Source organism: Giraffa tippelskirchi, chromosome 10 (assembly GCF_054371585.1).
Source record: "Giraffa tippelskirchi isolate mGirTip1 chromosome 10, T2T-mGirTip1v1.2.pri, whole genome shotgun sequence".
NCBI lineage: Eukaryota > Metazoa > Chordata > Mammalia > Artiodactyla > Giraffidae > Giraffa > Giraffa tippelskirchi.
The window spans coordinates 101,350,335-101,377,581 of record NC_137284.1 but is presented as its reverse complement, the minus strand read 5'-3'; the positions used below and the strand labels follow the sequence as shown (position 1 = coordinate 101,377,581).

General features: G+C 38.4%; 1 protein-coding gene and 1 long non-coding RNA gene across 3 annotated transcripts in view; one reads left to right on the top strand and one right to left on the bottom strand.

Moving 5' to 3' along the window:
* The window catches only part of SAMTOR (S-adenosylmethionine sensor upstream of mTORC1), a 69,976-nt gene extending 62,580 nt beyond the window's left edge, over positions 1–7,396 (bottom strand). For both annotated transcript variants that reach the window (XM_081537136.1, XM_081537135.1), the window contains exon 1: positions 7,093–7,396. Coding sequence is in view for 1 of the 2 variants with exons in the window: in XM_081537135.1 (XP_081393261.1) it covers positions 7,093–7,252 (160 nt within the window). In the remaining variant the exon portion in view is untranslated. The remainder of the gene's footprint in view (positions 1–7,092) is intronic.
* The window catches only part of LOC145524578 (uncharacterized), a 40,402-nt gene continuing 19,689 nt past the window's right edge, over positions 6,535–27,247 (top strand). Inside the window, exon 1 of the long non-coding RNA XR_014067680.1 lies at positions 6,535–6,601. This is a non-coding gene — a long non-coding RNA (uncharacterized LOC145524578). The remainder of the gene's footprint in view (positions 6,602–27,247) is intronic.

The following is a 27,247-nucleotide window of genomic DNA, read 5'->3' as shown; positions in this document are numbered from 1 at the left end:
AATACAGAAAGATTAAGTAACCCTCTCAAAGGTACACATCAAACCTGGCAGTCAAGTGCCAAAGTCCATGCTTCTCACCACTGTACCACCTTGCTTCTCATGATGAGTTTCTAATTTATGAACTTTCATGGATATGAACAAAGCTTTCACTAAAGCAAAGTACAATGACTCTACTAGCCACAAACAAATGGTCTTTTGTCAGTCAAATGCAGTTATTTAGTCTCTGGGTGGTGGTGATTTAGCCTCTGCAACTGCATTATTTGCTAGATTCCTGGCAGTGATTTCAACAATGGCTGCACAATGGTTTCACCTAGACGTTTCTTTTAATTGGTCTGAAGTGGGAACTGGTCATTTATTTTACTGCTCCCCAGATGAATCCACTGTGCAGTCATGGCTTAAAACCGTGGGTTTATGGCAAGACTGTAAACTCAAAAGCCTGGTGAAATAATATATAGAGCAACTGAGGCTTGGGGCAAACTGAAGAGCCAAATTTAATTTAAAAACAAACACTGCATGGATAGAAGTTCACATTTATAAATATAATTTGACACATGGTACATTTTCTGTTTGTGGAGCACTCTCTTATTACAGACATATTTATGATGAAAAGTTAATTCAAACTGTAAAACTCGCAATACACCCTATACAAGAGACGGAAAGAATCAAGAAAAGTTAGAATCAGTATCTGTTATTCCCCTTTGAAACAACTTTACCTAAATGCATATTACCACACAGATCTCTTGTTTAGTGTAAACAAAGGACTTACAGAGAATCTTCTGGGACTTAATTTTTATGTAACTGGGAATAGGAATTTCCATATAAATAGAGGAATTTCTGTATGAATGAGAATAAGTACTACTCAGATGTCCCTCTAAAGGCATGGGGGTCTAAAATAATCTGTGCAATGAGCATCAATGATTCTACATGTAAAGCACAATAAATTAGTACAGTTTACATCAGTGGTTCTCAGATGTTTAGATTTTAAAACCAGCACAAACTTCACCTCAAAAATTTAGGAAATGAATATTGGGGTTGAAAAATTTTGTGTGTGAAGTTAAAGTATATAAATAAATAGAAAGACATACACAAAATTATTATAATACCAACACACACAGAGACACATTACACCACACACAACATTCTTATTAGTTCACATTTTTTGAGAAAAAAAAATTTTTATCTATACTCACTACTGACAGTTTTAATTAAAAAAGTGGACTGAGGTTAATAGTGATAATATGGACCATTTCAAAAGGCTAAATTAATCTAATATACTCACTTAAGATATGACCATAAATTCATTACAAAAAATTTGTACTGAAAATTAAAATTTTAAAATTATGAATATAAAAAGATTAGATTCAAACCATATGGACATATTCTGTATCAGCTTCCTTCTTTTGTGTGTGTGCCTTAAATCTACAAGGCAAGGTGCTAGATACTAGGGACACAAAGATAAAAAGGCAGAGTCCTACTCAAGGAACAAAATTTAGTGGGAAAGACAGATAACTGAACTGGTAAGTGACAACTATTGGCTTCCCAAGTGGTTCAGTGGTAAAGAATCCACCTGCCAATGCAAGGAGATGTAGGAGATGTGGGTTTGATCCCTGGGTGGGGAAGATTCCCCTGGAGGAGGAAATGGCAACCTGCTCCAGTATTCTTGCCCAGGAAATCCCATGGACAGAGGAGCCTGGCAGGCTACAGTCCATAGGGTCGCACAAGAGTTTGACACAACTGGGTACACACGCAAGTGATAACTACAATAAAGGAAAAGTAATCGTATCTTGGGAGCATAAAGGAGCATACTTACTTACTTATGTAAAACCAGTAAGATACTACTGGTATCTTCCAAGAGTTATCCTCCGTTATACATTATCATCACTCCACTGGGCTGTCCATCTGCCCTCAAAACTTTAACAGAGGGCTTCCAATCCTTTACTTCCAAGGGATGCATCTGAATTAAATCATTACCATTACCCTATGACAAGCCAACGTGCCTGTCTACTCTTTTCTCCATGCCCCCATCTCAACACACACATTTCTAAACTGGCTGGAAATGGCTATTTATATTTTTCCAAGCAAGAAATCTTGGCATCATCATTGACTCTTCCCTTTACTTTCACTAAAACTGTTCACTCTGACTTTCAAAAAGTATTTGACTTATCTTTCTCTATTTTCATGAATACTACTTTTACTTATACTATTATTAACCGTTAAAAAATAGGTTGGTGTAAGAGTCTCCTAGCTGATTTACTTTCATCTAGATTCCTTCCTACTTCAATCTATTGTACTTTAGCTAGGTGTTCTTCAACTCCTTTGCCCATTGTATAATCTACAGTTTTAAAATAATACAGATGCCTATGCTCCACAAAGTTCCACAGATACTAATGTGAAATCAAGGTTGATATCCACTGCATTTGTTGTTACATTTTTTCCCCCAAAATCAAAGGATCTATACCAATACTGTTGATTTTTACTGTATCTTTTAAAATGTAAAAATTTCCTAAAAAGATACCTTACTACAAGGTGACTAAAAATAACAAAATCAAATAGTTACTATGTGTCCCTCACTGAGTTTATCCATGTTCCCTTTATCTTCCAGTGTTACTGATTATTACATTTTTTTCATTTTTCTTTCCCTGCTAGAAATGCAGTTCAAACTCTCCTAGTGCAACTAGGAGACTCTCCTTTCTGTGGACAGTTTACAACTTACTCATTTGGTGATTGAGCAAAGATTCCATCACTAAAAAACAGTGCTTTCAGATTCTGTATCAGAATCAGAAAAGAATATGTAAAGAAAAAAAGAGTTAAACATCACTTGATTAAAAAAAAAGTAAAACAAAGGGAATCTGTTGAAGTGTCTTGGGGTCAAAGAGTTGGTCTGTAATTTAAAGCAGTATTGAAAGCCACCAAAGGAGAAAAAAATCAGGAAATTTCAACTAAAAACACACAATCTGTTATTCTAATTTTAAAAGTAATTTCAAAACTTTGTTTCATGAAAAAACGCTAACAATACATTTATTCTTTCACTTTTAGACCTTTTGATTTTAGATTACAATTATTTCTAATTCAAAGGTTTTCCCCTTTCCCCTACAATTCTCTTGTTTTAGCTGTATGCTAAGGAAAAATCAATCACAAATAGCAGCTTATCCTAAACTGCTGTTGCAGCACCCTTTGTCTTAAACAAGGAGAATAATATGAATAATCAATAAGAATTAAACATCTAAACTAGGCTATTTAGTAGCTGACTCTTAAAATGCTGCTCACAGCCGTTAACCTTTGTAACACAATTTTTTCCCCGACTTAGTCTACAAAATCAACCGATTCTGTGTTCTTCTTCTCTGTTTCAGTATCAGTAATCTATCCTATTTATTCTAACTACTTTTAAAATATTATCACTGCTACTAGTAACATTGATTTTTTTAAATGTAGAAAAGTGTAATAAAAATCACCCGTTGACTTATACTTTGAGAATATCATTGTTAACAGGTTAACATACATTTTAATTTTTTTCTGATTGATAACCTGCACGGGTCTATGTGACAAACTGTTTTAACCTGTTTTGGCATGCAGAAAAAGTAAATTCAGAGACAATTAAATTGATGAAAACTGCTAAAGACATTCACAAAATAGGTTAAAAAAATAAGTTTCCATCTATGTAAACTCAATCCTTTATCTATAAATGACTGACACTAGAAACACTCCTCATCTCCATTGCTAAACATTTCCTGACCATTTCCTTCTGGTAACTACTTCAGATATCAGCACAGCCTGGAACACTGACCTTTATCTCCAATTCTCACTTTACTCTTATACAAACAGGCAAAGGATCTCTAAGTGCTGACAGAGGACAGGCAGTAAAATGGAGTAGAAAGGGGAAAAGTGTTAAAAGAAAAGAGCGCATTAAACTTAACTGCTAGTCTTCACAATCTTATCCACTACCCCCTACCCCAAGCCTGTTAATTGCCACAACAAGCATCAGTTTGGACAAATGCACTGAGAAAGGTGGAGAAAAACTTTTTTCTACCAACCTTATTTTCAATCTTATTCCTGCTTCATTTTCAATTCCATTATCAAAGATAAGAAAAGGGAAAACTGTATTATCCAACACTACACTCATTATTCAGGTCTCCTGTCTTTTACTATCTAGTGAATGTTTTGCCTCCTCCTTCATTCTACCCCAATTTATTTTCTTCTCTGCTGTCACTCCAGAAGAAACCCAAGCTCCACACAACTCTAACTCAGCAAATCACACCTATTATTCCATGGACTGCCCTATTCTCATCAATTTACATCCTTTTACCCAACACAAATTCTAGGGCTACTTCCTACTTCTCATTTTCCCTCACACTCCAAGAACATTTGGAGACACCATTAGGCTTTGAACTGGAAAAAAAAAAAACACATTAACCTCATAAAGTCTGTTAAAATCTCATAAAATATGTTCGGTGCTAATGATGAACTATCCAAACTTCAAGCAAGTTATTTTCCTATTTTTAGGACTCAGCTCACTCATGTGTAAAAATGAAGGAAGTCATTTAGATTATCACTTGAAAATCTAGCTGACAAATTTCCAAGCACCACTGACAGGGGTTCTGAAACTGTACATCTGAGGTGGAATGGAGTAATTTTCTAAAAGGCACCCATATGAGTCTACTGTTTATTCAGGTTTGGGAATCACTGAAATACTAAAGTTCCTTCTAGTTTAACATTCAAAGATTCTATGCTGGAATTTTCACTGTATTTTCTGATAGGAATATTGTTATAAAAGGAGTACAGTTTCCATAATTATTGGTATTACAGTACAGGCATGTTACTGATTAAATAGGCCTTTGCAACCTGACCCAGCACCATTTGTATTATTATTTTATAACCAGAGATGACCTGCAAATGACACTATAATGACAGTAAGACCTCAAAGTAAAGCACTAAATTAGTAAAGCACTAATTCTTTGGTGGTATTATGTGAAAAATCAGAATTTTTCAAGTGGTTTTTTTACAGATTTTTGTCAAAACACAAGTCTTGACCTACATATCAGAAATAAAGATAGAAAGGGCACGCTTTTTAGGATCTTTTACTTTGCTAGTTCACTGATGGGGCTTTGTATATCATTAAAACCCAGAGAAGTCTAGATCATTGGTGGAATTCAGGGCATTAAAACACCTAAAGAACACTCTCATTCATATGCTTACAGACTGCCAGGACTTTACCTGCCCTAAAGCAAACTGTATCATTCACTTATGAACTACATGTATCTATCCTAGCTCTGTTAACTTTCAAATACTAATTCTCATTATAAACAAGCGTTCCCTTGGTTAATATTCAGGCTTAAACACATGCTTCAACATGCAGGAACTAAGAGAGAATAAACAGCACTTGAAGACACGATGACACAATAGTAGTATATTAAGTGGAACCTAATTTTTGAATGAATTAATAATGAATAATCAAATTATTATAAAAAGGTAAAAATGGAAATTGAATTAAATGCTATTCATTTTTTTCTTTAAAAAGAGGTACTTGCTTAAGTTTGTACAAAATACACCATAAAGTGTGTCCATTTATTTCCTTATTTTTCCAAACAACACAAGAACCTACTGAATGCCATTATGTAAGTGCATTATCTGAATATCAAGAATGATGCAATCGTTGCTATGGTAACTACTCATTTTATTGAATAAATTGTGGGTTGGGGTTAAAGCATTCTTTTAAAAAACAAATTTCAATGTCTCAATAAGCCTGATAAGTCTCTATTGCTAACTATAAACAATAACTATAGGCTATTTTTTTAGGATTACTATTTAAGCAGCTATTAAATAATCGAGCCTTGAGTTGTCAAGGGGAAAAAAACTTTACAGTTTGAAAAATGAAACACATCACCTACATTCAAAAGAACAAAAGATACTTAGTTTTACTCTTCCAGAGTAATTGAAAAGTGTTTGTAACTCAAAAGTAACGTTATCTTAGCTATCTGTTCCTTCCCACTGTCATAATTTTACTTCTAATCCAAGCTTAACCAAGTATAAGACAACCACTAGAAGACTGCCGACTTCTCAATGTGCAATTAAGCTAAAGCCAGAAGAAAGCAAGAAGAAAATTATCACTCGTTTTGATCGTTAGAAGAAATGTCTCCTGAGCACATGAAAAAACTGGGAATTTTCACTGTCAGTTTCTTATAAAATAGCTCTGTAAAAAAGCCTGTATTTTAAAACACCAAGGATAACTGTAGATCCCAACTATAAACACTTCTCAGGCCCAAGCAAAAGCTACTATGGCTTCTCCTTTGCTCAAGATATTCCATAAGAGGGGTTCCCAGCAATGGCCTGTTTCGCGGGGTACCCTTAGGAGGCTTAGTAGTTACAAACTATTCATATCTAAAGAATATTTTGAGAATCTGCCCCAGATCTCTTTCTCTCCCGCCTAAATAAACACTAAGATCCAGCATTTAAAGAACGGGATGGGGGGGCGGGGGGTGGCAAGGATGGAGCCCCTCCCCCTTTTAACAAGGTGAAGTCCAGTCAGCTAAAAGGCCTGCTGACTTTGCAGCCCTGGAAGCCAATGCGAGGAAGCTCCGGCCCGGGCTAAATCCGCAGGAATGAGGTAGTAAGAAGGGGGTCAAACGCGGAAACAAATCAAACAGGCTGATCAAAGCGCAGGGTGGTCAACTCGCGCTTCTTCCCGTCCATCTTTCTCGAATGGATTTCTACCTGACTTCGCGTTTGAGCTTCTAGTCTCTAGTAACGATCGACCTCCACCTCCTGTGTGAGGGTCTGGGTGCTTGTGTGTGTGGTGACAACAATCTCAGCACCCTGGCTGGGGACAGGGGATGGGGGAGGTGGGACTCGGATCCTCCACAGGCCTGGAACTCTCCTGAAGGGCCCTCGAAGAAAAGGGGGCGGGAGGAAGGCGCCTGAAGCCGAACCGAGGACTCGACCGAGAAGGGGGCGTCCTGGCCTGGGAGAGCGGCCGTGGCAGGGGCTGACGTGCAGCTCCTTCTGGTTGTAATGGTGGCCCCTTGGGGGAGGGGAGAGGTTGACAAGGGGCCGGGGGCGACTAGGCCTCCCCTTCCCCCCGCTCCGTTTGCTGTTTACCTTCCCGGTACTTCTTGCGGAGCCGCCGATGGACGCTCTTTACCACTCCGGAGAGCTTCTCCTGCTCCAGCTTCCGCTCCTGCTCCCTAGGCGGCGGAGTGCTCGCGGGTCCGGCCCCGTGCCCGCGAGCAGCGCTTCGGCCGCCGGCCCCCGGCTCCATATCGCTGCTGCCGCCGCCGCCGCCGCCGCCCCTCGGGCCCCCGCAGACGCCCGCCTGACGGAGGAGGTGGGGAAGGAGGAGGCAGCAGCGGAGGCAGCAGCGGGAGGAGGTAGAGGAGTCACAGCGGCTGCCTAGGAGGTGGCCACTTACTCAAACGCACAAGCTGATTGGTAGACTCTGGAGGGCTGGGCGGAAACGGAGAAGGCCAAAGGCCAATAGCTGGAGAACGCTAGGCCGCACCCGCTTGTTTGGGGAGGCGAGCAGCTGAAGGAGGCGGGGCTTGCAGGCTGATGTTGCTGAGGCAGTGGGAGCTCTAGGCCCGACAGCTCCTCTCCCTTCCCCGCCGCTCCAGGGATCCTGTGCGCAGGCGCTGTGATGAGGCCACGGGAGACGCGCTGCAAGCCATGCGCTTGCGCGACTGAGTTTGCTTAGGTTGGGTATCTTTCTACCGCCCAGCTTTCTCGTGTCTTCTAGCCATTTCCCCTCCTGAGAGTTAGATTCTGGTGTGATGCAGTCAGGGTCTTCTATCTGAGCCTCAGCTTCACCTTGTCAGTTGTAGCTTCCCTTTAGCCGCGTGGCCCTAAGAAGCGCTTAGGAGATGACTTGGGAGCATGAGAATTTTACATTTTAAGGAACCCAGGCATGGATGCTTTGGTGGGCACAAGAAGAGGTCTGGCTACCAAGTGCGTGCGTCCTGAGTTGTACCCGGCTCCTTGCAACGCTATGGACTTTAGCCCGTCAGGCTCCTCTGTCCATGGAATTTTCCAGGCAAGAATGCCGTAGTAGGTTGCCATTTCCTACCTCAGGGGATCTTCCCGACCCAGGGATCGAACCTAAGTCTTTGGTATTGGCAGGCGTATTCTTTACCAGTATGCCACTTGGGAAGCCCAAGCACTGTTTAATTCAAGAGCCAACAGTGAATGATGCCTCTAGTGCTAGGGTCGGGCAGAAAAACACGGGAACTGGGGAAAGGAGGGGGGCAATGAAAAGCAATATAAGATGGAAGAGGGGAAAGGAGAGCTAAAGAATCCATAACAGATGCCCTTGAGAACGTCTGTGGTGACTCAGGTGTCAGAGAAAGCCTGCCTTGGTCTAATTCGCATCAGAACTCTGAGCACTTTTAAGGTTTGCATGGGTAACTTGCCACCTTTTAAATGGTTAGGTTAATCTAGGCAAAGTGCATAAGTGGATTTGGCAACCTCTTCTACCTCCCTCCTCTTCTCTCTTCTCATGGGAAGCTTATGGGAAATATGGTTACTGACTTCTGTCCCAGAAAGGTGGAACACTGCCTAAGAGAGAAAGAGAGAACATTAGCTTTCAAGTGGTACTAAGGCTGCTGGAGTTTCAGAGATTCAACCAGCTGAGAGCCCTTAATGAATTGTGTTAGGCTGTAGTGTTCCCACCCCACCCACCACACTGCAGTTGTTGGTTACATGATGTTTGGAAATTGTTGCAATAACAATCTGATCAGTAATTTTATAAATATAAATGAGGCCTGCATTCTGTAACCATTTTGTATGCCACCTTCTGAATAATGAAGATCTTGAAAAAAGTTGCATTATACAGTCTCCAGAACATAGGAGGAGTGAGAGTGTGGAAGTGAAGGGAGAAGATTGGTGAAATTTAAGATGGAAGATATGTCCCTACCCTCAGTGAAGAAGCAGACCAAACACAGATAAACGTCATAAGAACTAATTGTAGTTATGAGGAGAAATTACACGGACATGCCTAATAAAATGAGAATGCCTACGTGCTAAGTTGATTCAGTCGTGTCAGAGTCTTTGATTTGAGAACCTGTGGACCATAGCCCACCAGGCTTCTCTGTCCATGGGATTCTCCAGGCAAGAATAGTGAAGTGGGTTGTCATGCCCTTCTCCAAATAAAATGCGAATATGGGATCTTATTTGGGGTGGGGGGAGATTTCATTTGGGAAAAAGAGGAACTTGAAAAGACAACCTCCTTTTGCTCTTTCCATATTTTAATATTTATTGAAGGCAGAAAGAGGCGCAAATATTTGAAAGTTATAATCATAGTAAAGAGAGCATTAAATTTCATTTGTACTGAATTGGCTTCCCTGGTGGCTCAGACCACAAAGAATCTTCGTGCAACGCAGGAGACCCAGGTTCGATCCCTGGGTTGGGAAGATCCCTTGGAGAAGGGAATGGCAACCCACTCCAGTATTCTTGCCTGGAAAATTCCATGGACAGAGGAGCCTGGCAGGCTACAATTCACGGGGTCACCAAGAGTTGGACACAACTGAGCGACTAACACACACACACAATCATAAAGAGAGTATTAAATTTCACTTGTACTGAATTGTAGTTAAAACAGTTTTTCCCTCCATGCTCCTACTAGCACATGACTTTTGTTTGTTTATGTGCATTCAGTTGTGTCTGACTCTTTGTGACCTCATGGACTGTAGAGAGTCAGACACAACTGAGCAACTGAACTGAACTGAGTATAGGAAAATATCCTTGGCAAGAAAAATAACTTGTCTTCTTTGTACAGTTCAGTTCAGTTGCTCAGTCGTGTCCGACTCTTTGTGACTCCATGCACTGCAGCACGCCAGGCCTCCCTGTCCATCACCAACTCCCAGAGTTTACTCAAACTAATGTCCATTGAGTCGGTGATGCCATCCAACCATCTCATCCTCTGTCATCCCCTTCTCCTCCTGCCTTCAATCTTTCCCAGCATCAGGGCTTTTCCAATGAGTCAGCTCTTCGAATCAAGTGGCCAAAGTATTGGAGTTTCAGCTTCAACATCAGTCCTTCCAATGAACACCCAGGACTGATCTCCTTTAGGATGGACTGGTTAGATCTCCTTGCAGTCCAAGGGACTCTCAAGAGTCTTCTCCAACACCACAGTTCAAAAACATCAATTCTTTGGCGTTCAGCTTTCTTTATCATCCAACTCTCACATCCATACATGACTACTGGAAAAACCATAGCCTTGACTAGACAGATCTTTGTTGGCAAAGTAATGTCTCTGCTTTTTAATATGCTATCTAGGTTAGTCATAACTTTCCTTCCAAGTAATAAGCATCTTTTAATTTTATGGCTGCAGTCACCATCTTCAGTTATTTTGGAGCCCCCCCAAAATAAAGGAGGTTCTCTTCCCTTGAGAACCCCATGAACAGTATGTCTTCTTTGTAAGGAAACTAAATTCCCATAGACAATGAGAAGAGTCAACATGTAAAAATAAAGTGCATTCTATTTTCAGTTTGAATTCAAAACATATTAATTGATGATGAAAAGTAAACGTAAAATCCACATCAAAATCTGTGTGGTGGCACTGAGCCAGCAAATAGAAAGACTCTGGGCACACTTTGCAGAAGTGTTGTACTTTTCATTGCTACATTTATTGAGTTTTCCTGTAGGAGGGAGAAGGTTACACAATGGAAATTAGAATTCTTCATCGAAAGCGTTAATCCTTGGTATTTTTCACTCCTCTTTGACCCTCTTTATCATTAAAATCTTAAAAGCAATTAGGTTTTAATGTAGTGTAATAGAAGTATTAGTATTAAATTTATATTTATAAAATACACAATGGTATACAATAGTGCAAAAGACTTGCTATTATTGAAGAAAGAGATATTCCAAGCTGGGCAAATGTTCAGCTCATGGCTATTTAGAAATAGAATTTTTAGCAATTCAGTTAAAATAAGGACAAGAAAAATAAAAAGCTGTATTATTAAAAATATTTATATATTATTTTTTATAGCTTTTACCTATTAATATAAAAATATCCATGAAGTTTAAGTACTTTTCTTCTAGTAATTCAAGCTTTCAAAATGTAGATGTATCATTAATTTGGCACCTTTAGAGAAACTGTTGAAAAGCTTTTGCTTTTCATATTTCATTTCAAATCATAGAAACTTTTTTTGGAAAATATATTTAATGTTTTGATAGAAACAAACACAGCCGAGAACTGGCAAGGAAAAAAAAAATTTCAGTGGTGTTCCCAGCATGACAGATCATAACTTTATATTTCTTTCTATTTATTGAAAATAAAATTATTTTCTTTAAATATTTGTTTATAGTTACTGGTACAATATCTTCCCTGCAATTAACATATCTGCCAACATAAAAATCTTTAAAATAACACAGATTAACTGTCTTTCCAGAGTTAATATGTAGAATGTGTTGACCAGTATTAATTACAGCAAGTGGTAACCATTAACTACTGCCTCACAAATGCAACTATAAAGTTTACAATATTTTTGTGAGATACTAATTATAAAGTTCATTTAATTACCACAACAAGGCTAATGTAGGAGGAGATTTACCTAGGAAATAGGAAGTATTCTTCCAGGTGATGGATGTTATCCTTATAATGAGAGTAGGACTGAGAGATTTTCTGAATCTTGATTCCATCTTTACGTTAACTACCAGAGCAAGGTGCTTGATTTTCTGAGCCTTATTTTTTCTCCTTTTAATGTAAATGAAGAGGTTGGATTAGACTAGTGTTTTCCAAGTTTTTATTTTCACCATGACTCATAGTAAAAAACACATCTTACATCAGGGTTTGGGATATATGTATGTACATATATCCTATATATATATACACACACATATCCCAAGTCCTGATGTAAAATGTGTGTATATAAATATACACTATATATACAAATATAAATATATATTATACATATGTATAAATATATATATATAGTTCAGTTCAGTTCAGCGGCTCAGTCGTGTCCGACTCTCTGCGACCCCATGAATTGCAGCACGCCAGGCCTCTCTGTCCATCACCAACTCCCGGAGTCTACCCAAACCCATGTTCATCGAGTCGGTAATGCCATCCAACCATCTCATCCTCTGTCGTCCCCTTCTCCTCCCGCCCCCAATCCTACCCAGCATTAGGGTCTTTTCCAATGAGTCAACCCTTCGCATGAGGTGGCCAAAGTATTGGAGCTTCAGCTTCAACATCAGACCTTCCAATGAATACCCAGGATTGATCTCTTTTAGGATGGATTGACTGGATCTCCTTGCAGTCCAAGGGACTCTCAAGAGTCTTCTCCAACACCACAGTTCAAAAGCATCAATTCTTTGGCGCTCAGCTTTCTTCACCGTCCAACTCTCACATCCATACATGACCACTGGAAAAACCATAGCCTTGACTAGACGGACTTTTGTTGGCAAAGTAATGTCTCTGCTTTTAAATATGCTATCTAGGTTGGCCATAACCTTCCTTCCAAGGAGTAAGCGTCTTTTAATTTCATGGCTGCAGTCACCATCAGCAGTGATTCTGGAGCCCAAAAAAGTAAAATCTGACACTGTTTCCACTGTTTCCCCATCTATTTCCCATGGAGTGATGGGACCAGATGCCATGATCTTAGTTTTCTGAATGTTGAGCTTTAAGCCAACTTTTTCACTCTCCTCCTTCACCTTCATCAAGAGGCTCTTTAGTTCTTCTTCACTCTCTGCCATAAGGGTGGTGTCATCCGCATATCTGAGGTTATTGATATTTCTCCCGGCAATCTTGATTCCAGCTTGTGTTTCTTCCAGCCCAGCGTTTCTCATGATGTACTCTGCATAGAAGTTAAATAAGCAGGGTGACAATATACAGCCTTGACGTACTCCTTTTCCTATTTGGAACCAGTCTGTTGTTCCATGTCCAGTTCTAACTGTCGCTTCCTGACCTGCATACAGGTTTCTCAAGAGACAGGTCAGATGGTCTGGTGGTATTCCCATCTCTTTCAGAATTTTCCACAGTTTATTGTGATCCACACAGTCAAAGGCTTTGGCATAGTCAATAAAGCAGAAATAGATGTTTTTCTGGAACTCTCTTGCTTTTTCGATGATCCAGCGGATATTGGCAATTTGATCTCTGGTTCCTCTGCCTTTTCTAAAACCAGCTTGAACATCTGGAAGTTCACGGTTCACGTATTGCTGAAGCCTGGCTTGGAGCATTTTGAGCATTACTTTACTAGCATGTGAGATGAGCGCAATTGTGCGGTAGTTTGAGCATTCTTTGGCATTGCCTTTCTTTGGGATTGGAACGAAAACTGACGTTTCCCAGTCCTGTGGCCACTGCTGAGTTTTCCAAATTTGCTGGCATATCGAGTGCAGCACTTTCACAGCATCACCTTTGAGGATTTGAAATAGCTCAACTGGAATTCCATCACCTCCACTAGCTTTGTTCGTAGTGATGCTTTCTAAGGCCCACTTGACTTCACATTCCAGGATGTCTGGCTCTAGGTGAGTGATCACACCATCGTGATTATCTGGGTCGTGAAGATCTTTTTTGTACAGTTCTTCTGTGTATTCTTGCCACCTCTTCTTAATATCTTCTGCTTCTGTTAGGTCCATACCATTTCTGTCCTTTATTGAGCCTATCTTTGCATGTACATATACATATATAGAGACACACATATATAATTAGGACAAATGTTTTATCACCAGACAATACTTATCTTCCTTAAGTGCAATCCATGGTGATATTTACAATTCTATTTTAATTTTTAAAACTTTGGCGCACACTCCATTTATTTTTATGGTGTTTTAATGAGTCATGGCTTAAAATTTGGAAAACACTGGCAATTTAAAAGATCTCTTTCAACCCCAAACCACTGTAATTCTATGACTCACGTTGATTTTAAGAATGCTTTTGTGAGATGTACCTTGCCATGTTGAGGCTACTCAGTGCCTTTTAAACATAATTTTTATGTTTGGGAAATTTCCACTATTATGAATGCAGCCCAAATAAATGACTAGACTCTGTTAATCATATTCTCTGGAATGAACTGTCTGTTCCGAAAAGAGCAGAACAATGAAGCAGAAGCTACAGGGAAACTTTTGGTTTCTTGAGGTAGACTGTGCTGGTGTGGGTCTTTTAGGATAATAGTAACCGAAGTCCTATCTTCTACTGTCCAGCATTTTCCCTTTAAGCCAAAAAACAGTGAGGTGAGAGCTGACACATTAGTAGCTGACAGTGAGATCTGACCTAGCACATTAGTTGCTAGGTCTGACTTCCGTGTAGATCCAGGCTGGGTGGTCTGTAAATCTTCCTCACTGGTCCTTCTGGAGATTGAGGGGGCAACTGACGTCTTTTAAGAAGTGCCTTGTCTATTTGAACAGCTGGAGTGAGCCCTGTTTTTTGTATAGAAGTGTCTAGTGAGGAAACATCTCAGAAGAGAATTAGTTGACCTGCAGGCAGTTTTCAGTAGCCTTCAGTGTGACTTTTGGTGATCTGTTCTCTACTGGGTTCCTCACCTTCCTCTGCTGCCAATGATGGTGACTGGTTCTTACTTCACAGTAGTCTGAATAAAAGAAAATCATAAACTGAAAATGTTTTGAATAGTTAAAAAATTACAAAATCAAATAAATGTGATAGGTATCATTCGTTTTTAAGGGGCTTGAAAAGATAAAATTTTCCTGAATGCTAGAAGCTAGATTTAGACTTTCTTTTATTGAATGTGCATCAGTCTCCCTTTAGATTTTAATGGCTTGTCACTGAATCATCTTTTCTTTTTCTTTTCCTAAAGGAAAGATCTTTAGAAAACACAGATTTCTCCATAGATCTCATACACAGATCTAATACTAGATCTGAAATTACAAGATGTTATATGTCAAAGAAGGAAGCAACCACAATACATTTCCCAAAGTCAACTGTATTTCCCCATAATTTAAAAAATACAATTAGAATTTTTTTTTTTGGAAAGCCAAATCAAAAGTTCCAGCCATAACGTTTTAATAAAAATGGTATTTCTAATTTACTTAGAGTTCTGAAAATTCTTTATTCTAAAACTGAACTTCAACAGTTCTTCCTTTATTCAGTTAAGATGTATTCAGCCATAGGTCAAAAGTCTGAGTATTGTTAGGATGTCAATTTTCCCTAAATTGATGTAAGGATTCAAGATAACCCCAATCAAAATCCAAGCTATTCTTTTGGTAGAAACTGACAAGTGATTCTAAAGTTCATATGGGGAAAAAAAAAACAGCAAAAACTAGAAGATTCAAAACAATATTGAAAATGGAGAACAAAGTTGGAGATCTCAAGACTTAGTATACGGCCAAAATAATCAGGAGTGTGTATTAGCTTAAAGAGAAACAAACAGATCAGTGAAACAGGAAAGAACATTCAGAAATAGACACATAAATGTACAAATAACTGATTTTTCCACAAAGTTGTAAAGCTCACTTGGTGGAGAAAGGATAGTGTTTTTGACAAATGTTGCTGGAAAAATTGGACATCCATGAGCAAAACAATGTCCTTCAAGCCCTACCTCATACCATTTATAAAAATTAACTCAAAATAGAACATAGACTTAAATATAAAACCTCACACCAAAAGTTTTAGATAAAAATCTTTATGACCTTGAATTGGGCTAATAATTGGCAAAAAGTGCATGGAAAAGTGCTCAATATCATTGGTCATTCAGTTCAGTTTAGTCGCTCAGTCGTGTCCGACTCTGCGACCCCATGGACTGCAGCACGCTAGGCCTTCCTGTCCATCACCAACTCCTGGAGTCTACCCCAACTCATGTCCATTGAGTCGGTGATGCCATCCAACCAGTCCCCTTCTCTGCCTGATCTCAATCTTTCTCAGCATCAGCGTCTTTTCAAATGAGTCAGCTCTTTGGCCACATCAAGTGGCCAAAGTATTGGAGTTTCAGCTTCAACATCAGTCCTTCCAATGAACATCCAGGACTGATCTTCTTTAGGATGGACCGGTTGGATCTCCTTGCAGTCCAAAGGACTCTCAAGAGTCTTCTCCAACACCACAGTTCAAAAGCATCAATTCTTCAGCACTCAGCTTTTTTCACCATCCAACTCTCACATCCATACGTGACTACTGGAAAAACCATAGCCTTGATTAGACGGACCTTTGTTGGCAAAGTAATGTCTCTGCTTTTTAATATGCTGTCTAGGTTGGTCATAACTTTCCTTCCAAGGAGTAAGCGTCTTTTAACTTCATGGCCACAGTCACCATCAGCAGTGATTTTGGAGCCCCCCAAAATAAAGTCTGACACTGTTTCCACTGTTTCCCCATCTATTTCCCATGAAGTGATGGGACCAGATGCCATGATCTTAGTTTTCTGAATGTTGAGCTTTAAGCCAACTTTTTTACTCTCCTCTTTCACTTTCATCAAGAGGCTCTTTAGTTCTTCTTCACTTTCTGCCATAAGGGTGGTGTCATCTGCATATCTGAGGTTATTGATATTTCTCCCAGCAATCTTGATTCCAGCTTGTGTTTCTTCCAGCCCAATGTTTCTCATGATGTACTCTGCATAGAAGTTAAATAAGCAGGGTGACAATATACAGCCTTGATGTACTCCTTTTTCTATTTGGAACCAGTCTAAGAGGATACAAACCAGTGGAATTCTTATTTATGTACTATTTATAAAATAAAGCAAGTGGAATTTGATACAAACTACTTATTTATTTTGCTACCTAGATAAATTTAGTGTAAAAATAGAAAGGACTTAGCATTTCCATTAAATGAGAAGATATATAAAAGTGAAAGAGATATCAAATAATTCTTGAATATGTCTCTTAACAGTGCCCATGACTAAGATAGAAAATGACAGACAGTGTTTTAAATTCATAATTTGGATTAATTCCCAGAAGTCAATAGTGATAGAGACTGGACTTTTGTGTTGAATTAAAATATGTGCTAGTTAATTTTAGGAGAATATGTTTCCCTAAATGGAAAAAGAAAATTCCCATTAAAGTATCAGTCTAGGTAAAGATAACTAGTGGCAGACTAGTTGAAGAGAAGTATGATACATTTTTGTTTTACCCTTTCGTTCACTTTGCATGTTTCAGGAAAAGCATTAGGTGGGGAAAATCTTTTGTTTGTTAATTATTTTAAAATATTTATCTAAGTTGATTTTAGCCTATAAAAAACTGGCATTTGAGGTTTATAAAACTGTCATAGTTAGTAATTAACTTTGCTCAATTGAAAAAAAACTACAGTCAGTGACATAGCACTTTGAAGGAGAGAAATTAAGCAAAGAAAAATTGTGAACTAGATAATCTAAAGCAATATAGCTTAAATTGGACGTTTGGGGCTTTTATATGGTGATTTTATACTTTTTCTTTTCTTTCTTTTTTATTACATTCCCACTCTACATCCTTTCCAGCCTTTGCATCTTAAAGATATTCCTATCTTCCTTTATTAAAAGATAAATACCATTAGAAGGAACATTTTGACCTTTTTTAAGAATAAATTAACCAGTCATCATATGATATAGATTTTGAGGATAAAGACTAAATGCTGTGTGATGGAGAAGACAAAGGTGGGAAAGTGAATAATAGTGAAGCCATTTTGCTTGTATAATTTTAACCCATAACAAGAAAAGAGGCAGTGGTTCATCCCAAAATTTAATGATTTAAAATAGTATTAATAAATTTTTGCTCAAAATTCCAAAATTTAGGCAGGGTGGAGGGATGGTATCAAGCAGGTAGCTCAACTACTGGGAGAAAACCCACTTCCAAGATGACCTCACACATGTTCCTGGCAAATTGGTGCTGTTTCACCTGGGGCTTCTCACAGTGTCATAGGTTCAGGGTGCGAACGTGCGTGCTAAGTCGCTTCAGTCATGTTTGTGACCCTATGGACTATAGCTTGCCAGGCTCCTCTGTCTATGGGATTTTCCAGGCAAGAATACTGGAGTGGGTTGCCATGCCCTCCTCCAGGGTATCTTTCTGACCTAGGGATAGACCCGCATCTCTTATGTCTCCTGCATTGGTAGGCAGGTTCTTTACCACTAGCCCCACTGGGAAGCCCCAGGTTCAGGGTAGTTAGACTTTATTCTTGGTTGCTACTTCCTCTAGAGCACAAAAGACACTTCTAGGCCTTCTTCAGGGTTGATTGGTCTAATATAATCTTGAGTAGTTCTACATCTCCTCTGGATCATTGTTTAAGCTGTCTTCTCTGCCTATAAGGCCTTCTCCATGCATTTTTGCTAACCTATGTCTTATATTTCCTCCCATATCTTACACAAGAAGCACTCTCCTTTGTGAAACCTTTTCTAATTATTTCATATTGGTATGGTAAACCTTTCCTTTTGAAACCTAATAGCTCTTATAATCTGTAATATTCATTTGTCATTGAAAATATACTGTCTTTTATTATTTAGTTTCCTATGGATAACATATTCTTTCTCCTCAACACACTGGATGGTTCTTGAAAACACAGACCAAGGTCAGTATCTCTATATCACAGTGCCCACCATATGATATATACTAAATAAAGATTTGGTAGCAAGGGCAGCTGAATACTGGGGCATCTTAGTTCTTTCTAGGAGATATTATTCTGCTCAAAGTGATGTAGTCTTGAACTTACATAGATGCTGTGTAAAAAGTTCTATTTGATGAGATGTTTACTTGTCCTTGCCCGAAAAATCGCATGGACAGAGGAGCCTGGTGGGCTGCAGTTCATGGGGTCGCAAAGAGTCGGGCACGACTGAGCGATAACACTAACACTAACACTTACTTGTACTACTAAAGAATATTTCAAATTACTTATTAGATATAATGAGTTTGGATCACTTATTTTATTACATTTTTTCTTCAGTCTTTCTTTTTTCACTTTATGTCTCTTGGCCTTTCTCACTGATCCAAAGTTGCTAAGTTGCTAAGTCACTTCAGTCGTGTCCGACTCTGTGCGACCCCATAGATGGCAGCCCACCAGGCTCCGCCATCCCTGAGATTCTCCAGGCAAGAATACTGGAGGGGGCTGCCATTTCCTTCTCCAGTGCATGAAAGGGAAAAGTGAAAGTGAAGTTGCTCAGTCGTGTCTGACTCTTAGCGACCCCATGGACTGTAGCCTACCAGGCTCCTCCATCCATGGGATTTTCCAGGCAAAAATACTGTAGTGGGTTGCCATTTCCTTCTCCAGGAGATCTTCCCGACCCAGGGATCGAACCCAGGTCTCCCGCATTGTAGGCAGACACTTTACTGTCTGTCCTCTACTACTCCATATATTTGTAACTGTTATGACTTGGAGAGTAAAAAATGTACCGTTACAATAAGGAAGGAAAACCAGTGAATATAAGAACTTGACAAAGAATAAGTTGGATCTATAAAACGATGAACTCAATCCCAAAAATGTCTTGGCCTATAGATGTGTCAGCATCTTCAAAAGTAGTTTCTTTTCAGGACACTACAGTGATTTCAGTTTGAAGAAGTTTCTGAACCTTTAACTCAAGGTAATGAGCCAGTTAATAGGAGACTGGGTTTTGTGTAGGAAGCAATTACCCCGATTGATAGGAAACTTGAGAAAATGAGCACAGGCTTTAATGAGATCGACAAAAAGGTCATGTGTCTGAGAGCTGAGATGGAGCAAAAAGGAATGATGATGGGAGAAATCATTAAAGACGATGGCATGAAAACCAGTACAAATAAAGATGAGATATAATATCATTGGATCTACTTCTCTAACAGGCCACAGAATTAATTTATTTAAAGATAAAGTGATCTCTAGATAGTTGGGAGAAAGGAGTTCATGGTTCAATTGTACCTTTGTCAATTATTTAGTTTTAATTCAACCCAGTATAGTAATAAAATAAGTATTAATAGAATAAATCATTCTATACTGATATATATTCTAGTTTATAGATGACTTTTGGAAAGAGCAGGTCAGAAGCACTGCTTCCACTTCCTCTTCTCTCAGTCACTTCTCAGCCCACTGCAATTTGGATTCCACCCCCACCAGTCTACTGAAATTGCTCTGAGAAAGGTTAGCAATCATGTGATCTCCAAATACATTAGCCTCTTTTCAGCTCTCAGCCTACTTCTCCTTCTAGCAGAATTTGACGTTGTTGATCATTTTTCTTCCCTGTAAAGCTCTTTCTTGACTTCTCAGACACAGTTATGTCTTATTTTTCCATTATGCTTCTGCCTCCTCTTTATTTTTCTCCTAGTTTCATCTCTTCTGCTGGAGTTTTCCAAAGGAACTGCTATCTTTTCTCACTTTACATGATCTTCCTGAGTGATATCATGCAGTTCTAATGTTTCAAATATTGTCTTTGTGTCTCTCAAATACTGATTTTTCAACCCTTTCTTGAATTTTGGATGTATCATTGGATTAACTATACTCTTCAGGTTTCATATCGCCCTTTCAAAACCTGTTTTTTGTTGTTGTTATTGTTAGACATTTTTTTTTTTGGTCTCAATTATCAGCAATCATATTTACCCTATTGCCCAAACTAGAAATCTTGGAGTAATCTTTTCTTTTTCACCTTTCCTCACTACTTATATTAAAGTTTGGTCCATTCCACCTCTTAAGGTTCCATACATGCCTTTCCATTGCTACTATTGCTATCACAAGTCAGATTCATTTTATTTTTTTGCTTGGCATTTTTCTTGGTGTTTTCCTAACTGGACTTACCTCTGAATCTAACTTATCTCTGTTTCTATATATTCTTTATATTGCTGCCAGCGTTATCTTTTTAAATGATGGGTTTGATCATATTACTTCCATATTAAAAATATCTTCCCGTATCTTGATGACTTGAGGGCTGCCTACCTAACTTCTAAAAACATTATCTTCTATGAGCTCAGCTATTGATCCACAAGAATGGGCCGCGAGAAACTGTATTTATTCAATGACACCCCACTCTCTAGCCATAGTTGACTGAAACAGGAGGAGTAGATACATGAACTGGCTCAGTCTCTCTCCCTCCTGTAAAAAGGTTATACTTATGAGTCACCATGTTCTAATATGTGAAATGGAGAAGAAATAAACTAGGAAAGAAAAGGAGAAATGAGTGATGTTATACTTGCTAAATTCCAGCCCTTCCCTGGGTGTTACTGCTTTTCTACTCTTGAATTCTGTAAGATATTTGTATCCTTATTTTTACATCCCCTTTCATTATAGATATCATCCAAGTAGATATCTGTTATTTACAACTCAAAGAGTCTTAATAATTACAGTTGTCAACAAATTAAGTTCTAATTCTTTGCCAGGCATGCAGTACCCTCCAAAAACTAACTTTCAAGTTTCATCTCTTTTCACTGCCTCCACTCTCCATTATAGCCTCAGAAGACAATACAACATTGGCTAATCTTATGTCTCCATGGGATTGTCCTCTTCCTTTTCCAAGTATACTTCCTTTTCAGAAGGACAGATATTCATTGCTCTTTTTAGTTTTCTTTTTTTCTGTTGGTTTGTTTAGCTTTATCATACCGCAATCTCCTACTCTCCTCTCTCCCTTCCTTGTCCAACTTAGACTCCACAGGCCATCATTCTCTCAAGGACTTCCTCAATTACCATGCTCCCTTCTCAGACTTCCCCTTTAACACTCCCTCTTTCCCTGAACCATCAATCTCTTTGTCTGAACTAGGACATCCCCATCACTGTACAAATATGCTCTCATATCTCTTCTTGATTCAATATTTTCCTCCAACTTTCATTCCATTTTTCTGCTTCCCTTCAAAACTAAACTTTTTGAAAATGTTATCTACCCCTGCTTCTTTTATTGCCTTAGCTAGTTAGTGTTAGTCACTCAGTCATGTCTAACTCCTTGGGACCCTGTGGACCGTAGCCCACTGGGCTTCTCTTTCCATGGGATTTCCCAGGCAAGAAGACCAGAGTGGGCAGCCTTTTCCTTCTCCAGGGCATCTTCCCAACTCAGGTATTGAACCCGGGTCTCCTGCATTGCAGGAGATTCTTTACCATCTGAGCCAGGGGAAGCCCCTTGGGTGTGACCAGGGAAGCCCATGGTAGCCAGGCTACCAGGGAAGCCGAGCTACCCCTGGCTACCAGGGAAGCTCTGTCATTGCCTTATTTCTTATTTACTCTTCAGGGCTTCCCTGGTGGCACAGTGATAAGGAATCCACCTGCCAAGGCAGGAGACACAGAGAGGCAAGTTTGATCTCTGGGTTGGGAACATCCCCTGGAGTAGGAAGTGGCAACCCACTCCAGTATTCTTGCCTGGAAAATTCAATGTACAGAGAGGAGCCTCGTGGGCAACAGTCCATGTGGTCGCAAAGAGTCAGACACGGCTGAGCACAACATCTCTTTCATCTGAATTTTGTTTCAATAATCCTACTGAAATTGCTTTAGTCAAGATCACCAACAACTTTTGTTTTATAATATCCAGTGGATACTTCTCTGCCCTTGGCCCCATTGAACATATTTAATCACCTCTTCCTTCTTGAAATACTCTCCTCTTTTAGGGAGATTTTTAGATTCTGAGATAACTCATTCTGTAGAACTCTCTGTTCTCTCTCTAGTTATTCCTTATTCCTCCTTGGTTCCTTTTCTTCCTAAGCTTTAAATGTGGGAGTTGATCTATTCTTCCTCATCTATATAGTTATTTCCTCAATCCTCCCATTCTTGTAAATCTGAAACCTTTGGTCATTATTGATTCTTCCCTTTTGCTTGCCCACATTTTAATTTCTCACCAATTCCTGTCAAACCTCTCTTCAGATATATTCAGAGCAGCTCACTTTTGTCCATCTGCCCTGGAACCTCTCTAATTCGCTGCCTTTATAATTTCTCACCTGGACTTCTGTAAAAAACTTCCTAACTAATCTTCAAGAAGCCTCTATTTTTGTTCACCTTCCAATCTATTTTACATTTGGAAAAAGAAATTCTTTTAATCTTTTAAACATATAAGTTGTATCATGCCATTTATTGTTTAAAACCATTTTATAGATTCATATCACCCTTAGAATAAAATTCAAACTTTCTACCATGACCTACCAGCCTGTGAATTTAATAACAACATCTATTATTTCACTTTTAACTTGTTCTACTTTCCATTTATACTCTAGCCATTGGATTCTTTCAGGCCCTCGAACATGTCAAACTCTTTCCAACCTCAAGTATTTTGAACATATTTCCTCTGCTAGAAATTCTCTATGCATTTTGAATTTTTGGCTTCTTCTCATCATTAAAGCTTCTCCCTAGTAAAGTATTTCCTAACCATCAAGTACAAAACAGTGCCTTTTACCTGACCAAATTGCCTATCGCAGCATTATTATCATTTTCTCCATGATATTTATCACAGTATATATTTCCCCCTGTTTATATCTTTTTCTTTCACTAAATGGGAAGAGAATTATCACATTTGCCTTGTTTGCCACAGCATATTCTGGCACATATGTGCATGGCACATAGTAAGTGCTTAACCAGTATATTGAATTAATGAATAAATAGATGAACATTATTGTGCTGGACTTTCTCTTTACTACTAATCCCAAAAGATTGGGAGTTTCTCAAATGCAGGACTATGCCTTATTCACATTTGTATACCTTACTCTGAGCATAATTCCTGACACCTAGGAAATGCTCAGTAAATGCTTAGTAATTTTTAGCTAAAATGAGTACAAATCACCAGATATGTTTTAATAAAATAACTGCTTTCCATTTCTGTGCTCTATATCATCTAGAAGAATTCTGCCATTATGAACAATACCAAGATTGTCCTTGGTTTATAATAACTAGTGTATCCTTCATCCATACATCAAATATTGAGAGCATAATAGTGCCAGGCACTGTTCTAAGCTCTGGGGATATAAGAATGAAAAAAAAATAGAAAACAACAAAAAAACAACTTTTCCCTCATGAAGTTTTTGTTTCAGTGAGAATAATAACTCAAGGATTCTGCTTTAATTAGTGAGTCTTAAGCCTTGGTATTTAGTATTTTAAATTAGTATTCTAATGTACAGCAGGAGTTAAGAACCATTGCTTTAGGATGAATATTCCTTATGGCTTTTTTTTTTTTTCCTCTGACCATATAACTCTAGTGGCATTTTTTTCTGTCAGTGTGTGAGTTTACTTTGAATGTGTCAATATTTGCTTTTTTTTTTTACTACTTGCTTTTTAACTTAAAATATTTTAGGATAAAACAAATATGTAAGATAAAGCACCATATTTTAATGAATTATTCTTCTTAGCTAGACACAGAATCCACTCCAGAGGAGTGGAATAATTTGAATCTCTCCCACTTAGAATGTAAATTTGAGTCATGAAGGCAAAAAGAATCTGAACAAGGAACAGAAAATATCTGGAGTTTCCCTTTCCCAAGTAAGCATTGTTTTGTAAGACTGGCAAATTTCTTGTTCCCTTTTTTTCCTCATTGCTTTCTATATTTACTATTTCTATTTATTGTATGGAAAACTATATTCAGTGATAATTATTCATAGATGATAATTAGATGCAACAGGTCCATGTTCTCTAATGGTGTTGAGGACTTTAAATTTTGCAAGTAGAACATGTAGTCTCCAGATACTTTCTGACACCTATTTTCATTGAGAAAAATATACATACACTTTCGTGAGTTACAATAGATGGATGCAGCCATGTAAACATCAATTCAAATAAAGTACAGAATGTTTTCATCATTCTAAGAAATTACATTGTGCCCTTTCCAGTCAGTCGTCACTTCCCATATACAACTGATCTCTGAATGTGCTCACATTCCTTTGATGTGTCATCTTAGGAATATCTTTCCTGTCCTTCAGCTTCTTATAAAAGGAATCATACTGTAAATGTACCTTTGTGTCTGGCTTCTTTCAAATCAAGCCTCTACAAATTCATGGATATAAGCCAGTTACTTAACTGCCTAGTCACACAAAAATTAACAGTTCTCAGAGAAATATAGTGAAATCCAACCAGTCCATCCTAAAGGAGATCAGCCCTGGGTGTTCATTGGAAGGACTGATGTTGAAGCTGAAACTCTAATACTTTGGCCACCTCATGCAAAGAGTTGACTCATTGGAAAAGACCCTGATGCTGGGAAGGATTGGGGGCAGGAGAAGGGGATGACAGAGGATGAGATGGTTGGATGGCATCACCGACTCAATGGACATGGGTTTGGGTAAACTCCGGGAGTTGGTGATGGACAGGGAGGCCTGGCGTGCTGCAGTCCATGGGGTCACAAAGAGTCGGACACGACTGACTGAACTGAACTGACAGTCTTTACAATGTATCACCCACGATATCCAGTGTGCAATCAAAAAGGAATAGACACACCAAGAAACAAAGGGTATAATTCCTAGTCAAATGAAAAAAGATCAATAGAAAGAGATCCCAAGTTGATCTGGATGTTAAAATTAGCAGTCAAGTACTTTAAAGAAATAATTATGAAGATGTTCGTGGTTTAGGAAACAGATGATCAAAATGAGTGAATAGATAAGCAAATCTCAGCAGAGAAGTGAAATGATATAAAAGAACCAAATGGAAATTCTATAACTAAAAATACAAGAAGCATATGAAAAGTGATCAATTTCATTAGTCATCAGGAAAATGCAAATTAAAAACACAATGAAATAACATTCATATCCCCAAATTGCTAAAATTTAAAAGATGACAACCAAATGTCAAAAAGGATATAGACCATCCTTTTGGAATATTGCTGGTGGGAGTGTTAAATGATAGAGCCACTTTGAAAAAAGTTTTGGCAGCTTCTTATAAAGTAAAATATACACATCCTGTGACTTAGTATTTCTATTTCTAAGTAATTAATCGAGAGAATGGAAACATAATTAACCAAGTGAATGGAAACATGTCCATACAAATACTTACAAACACATAGGTTAATAGCAGAAGCAATTCAAATGGCCAACAACACTTTAATAAACTAATTATGATCTGTTTATACAATGGAATACTACTAAGCAGTAGGAAAAATGTATTAAAAAGTATTTCCTCTAGATTGTGTTATAATGCCTCTGTATTATTCTTCTGGGGGTAAAGGATAAAAGTCATAATATGAGAATACTGGGATGTTTCTTCTAACTGAGAATAAACTTCCTGTGATTGTCACAATTAATAGATGTCTCATGCCAATTATTGCTAGCTTGACCTTAAGTAGAGAGATCAATATTTTGAGTGATTTCCAATGGATACCAAATATTAAAAACTAAATCATGTTTCTACAAAATTCTTAGGTTAAAAGCTTAACCCTCGGGGCCTTTCCTGGTGGTCCAGTGGTTAAGACTCCAACCTTGCACCGCAGAGGGCACAGGTTCAGGGACATAAGATCCCACAAACCACACGGTATGGCCCAAGAGAAAAAAAAAAAGCCTAACCCTCGTATGACTGTACTTAGAGATACGGCCTTTAAAGAGTAATTATGGGTAAGTGAGGTCACAAGGATGAGACTCTATTCCAGCAGGGCTGTGTCTTTATAGGAAGAGACACCACAGCTGGTTCACTCTCCCTGCAGACACATGCCCAGAGGAAAGGCCATGTGAGGATATGTGGAGATGGTGACTCTCAGCAAGTCAAATGAAGAGGTCTCACCAGAAATCAAAAGTTGCCAGTGCCTTGCTCCTGGACTTCTGTGAGAAAAGGAATTGTTTAAGCCACCAGTGTGTGGTACTTTGTTATGGTAGCCCAAGAGGTCTGATACATCAAGACTGAAACCTTCTTGACTATTCATTATTAAACTCATGATGTTAATTACTAGGGTTTCTAACTAAAAGCTATTTAGATGTCTTTGACCAGGTAACACTATCATTTTTCTTCAGTTTTCTTGTCCTCTCCCTGTTCTATTTATTTTTAAATAATTCATATTCACAAATAAGAAGATAGGATCTGATTCTTTAGAACTCTTGAATGATTCTGAAATTCTCTAGAAACACTGACTGACAGTGAAATGCAATATCTCACTGTATTTCAAAATGTGGCATCAAACTTACTTTAGATTCATATAGTGTCATGTGTGCCACTCGAGATTATCTTCAGAGGTAGGCATCACTGAAATCCAAACATTAAATGAACAAAATAAACAATCTTTTACCGTCATTCCTGTGTGTACTCTTGACAAAGGGAAGGGGGACTTTTAGTTTTTCCTGTTTAGTTCACTTTCCTATATTGCTAGTATTGCTTAGCAAAATAAATATTTTATCATAAGAACCTATAACCCAATAATATAATTGATTTTATATAATTTTATAATAGTAACATATGATGTTTTACTTACTAAATGTTTGTGCCTGCTCTGTGCTCAGTTGCTCAGTTGTGTCCGACTCTTTGCAACCCCACTGACTAGAGCTTGCCAGGTTCCTCTGTCCATGGGATTATCCAGGCAAA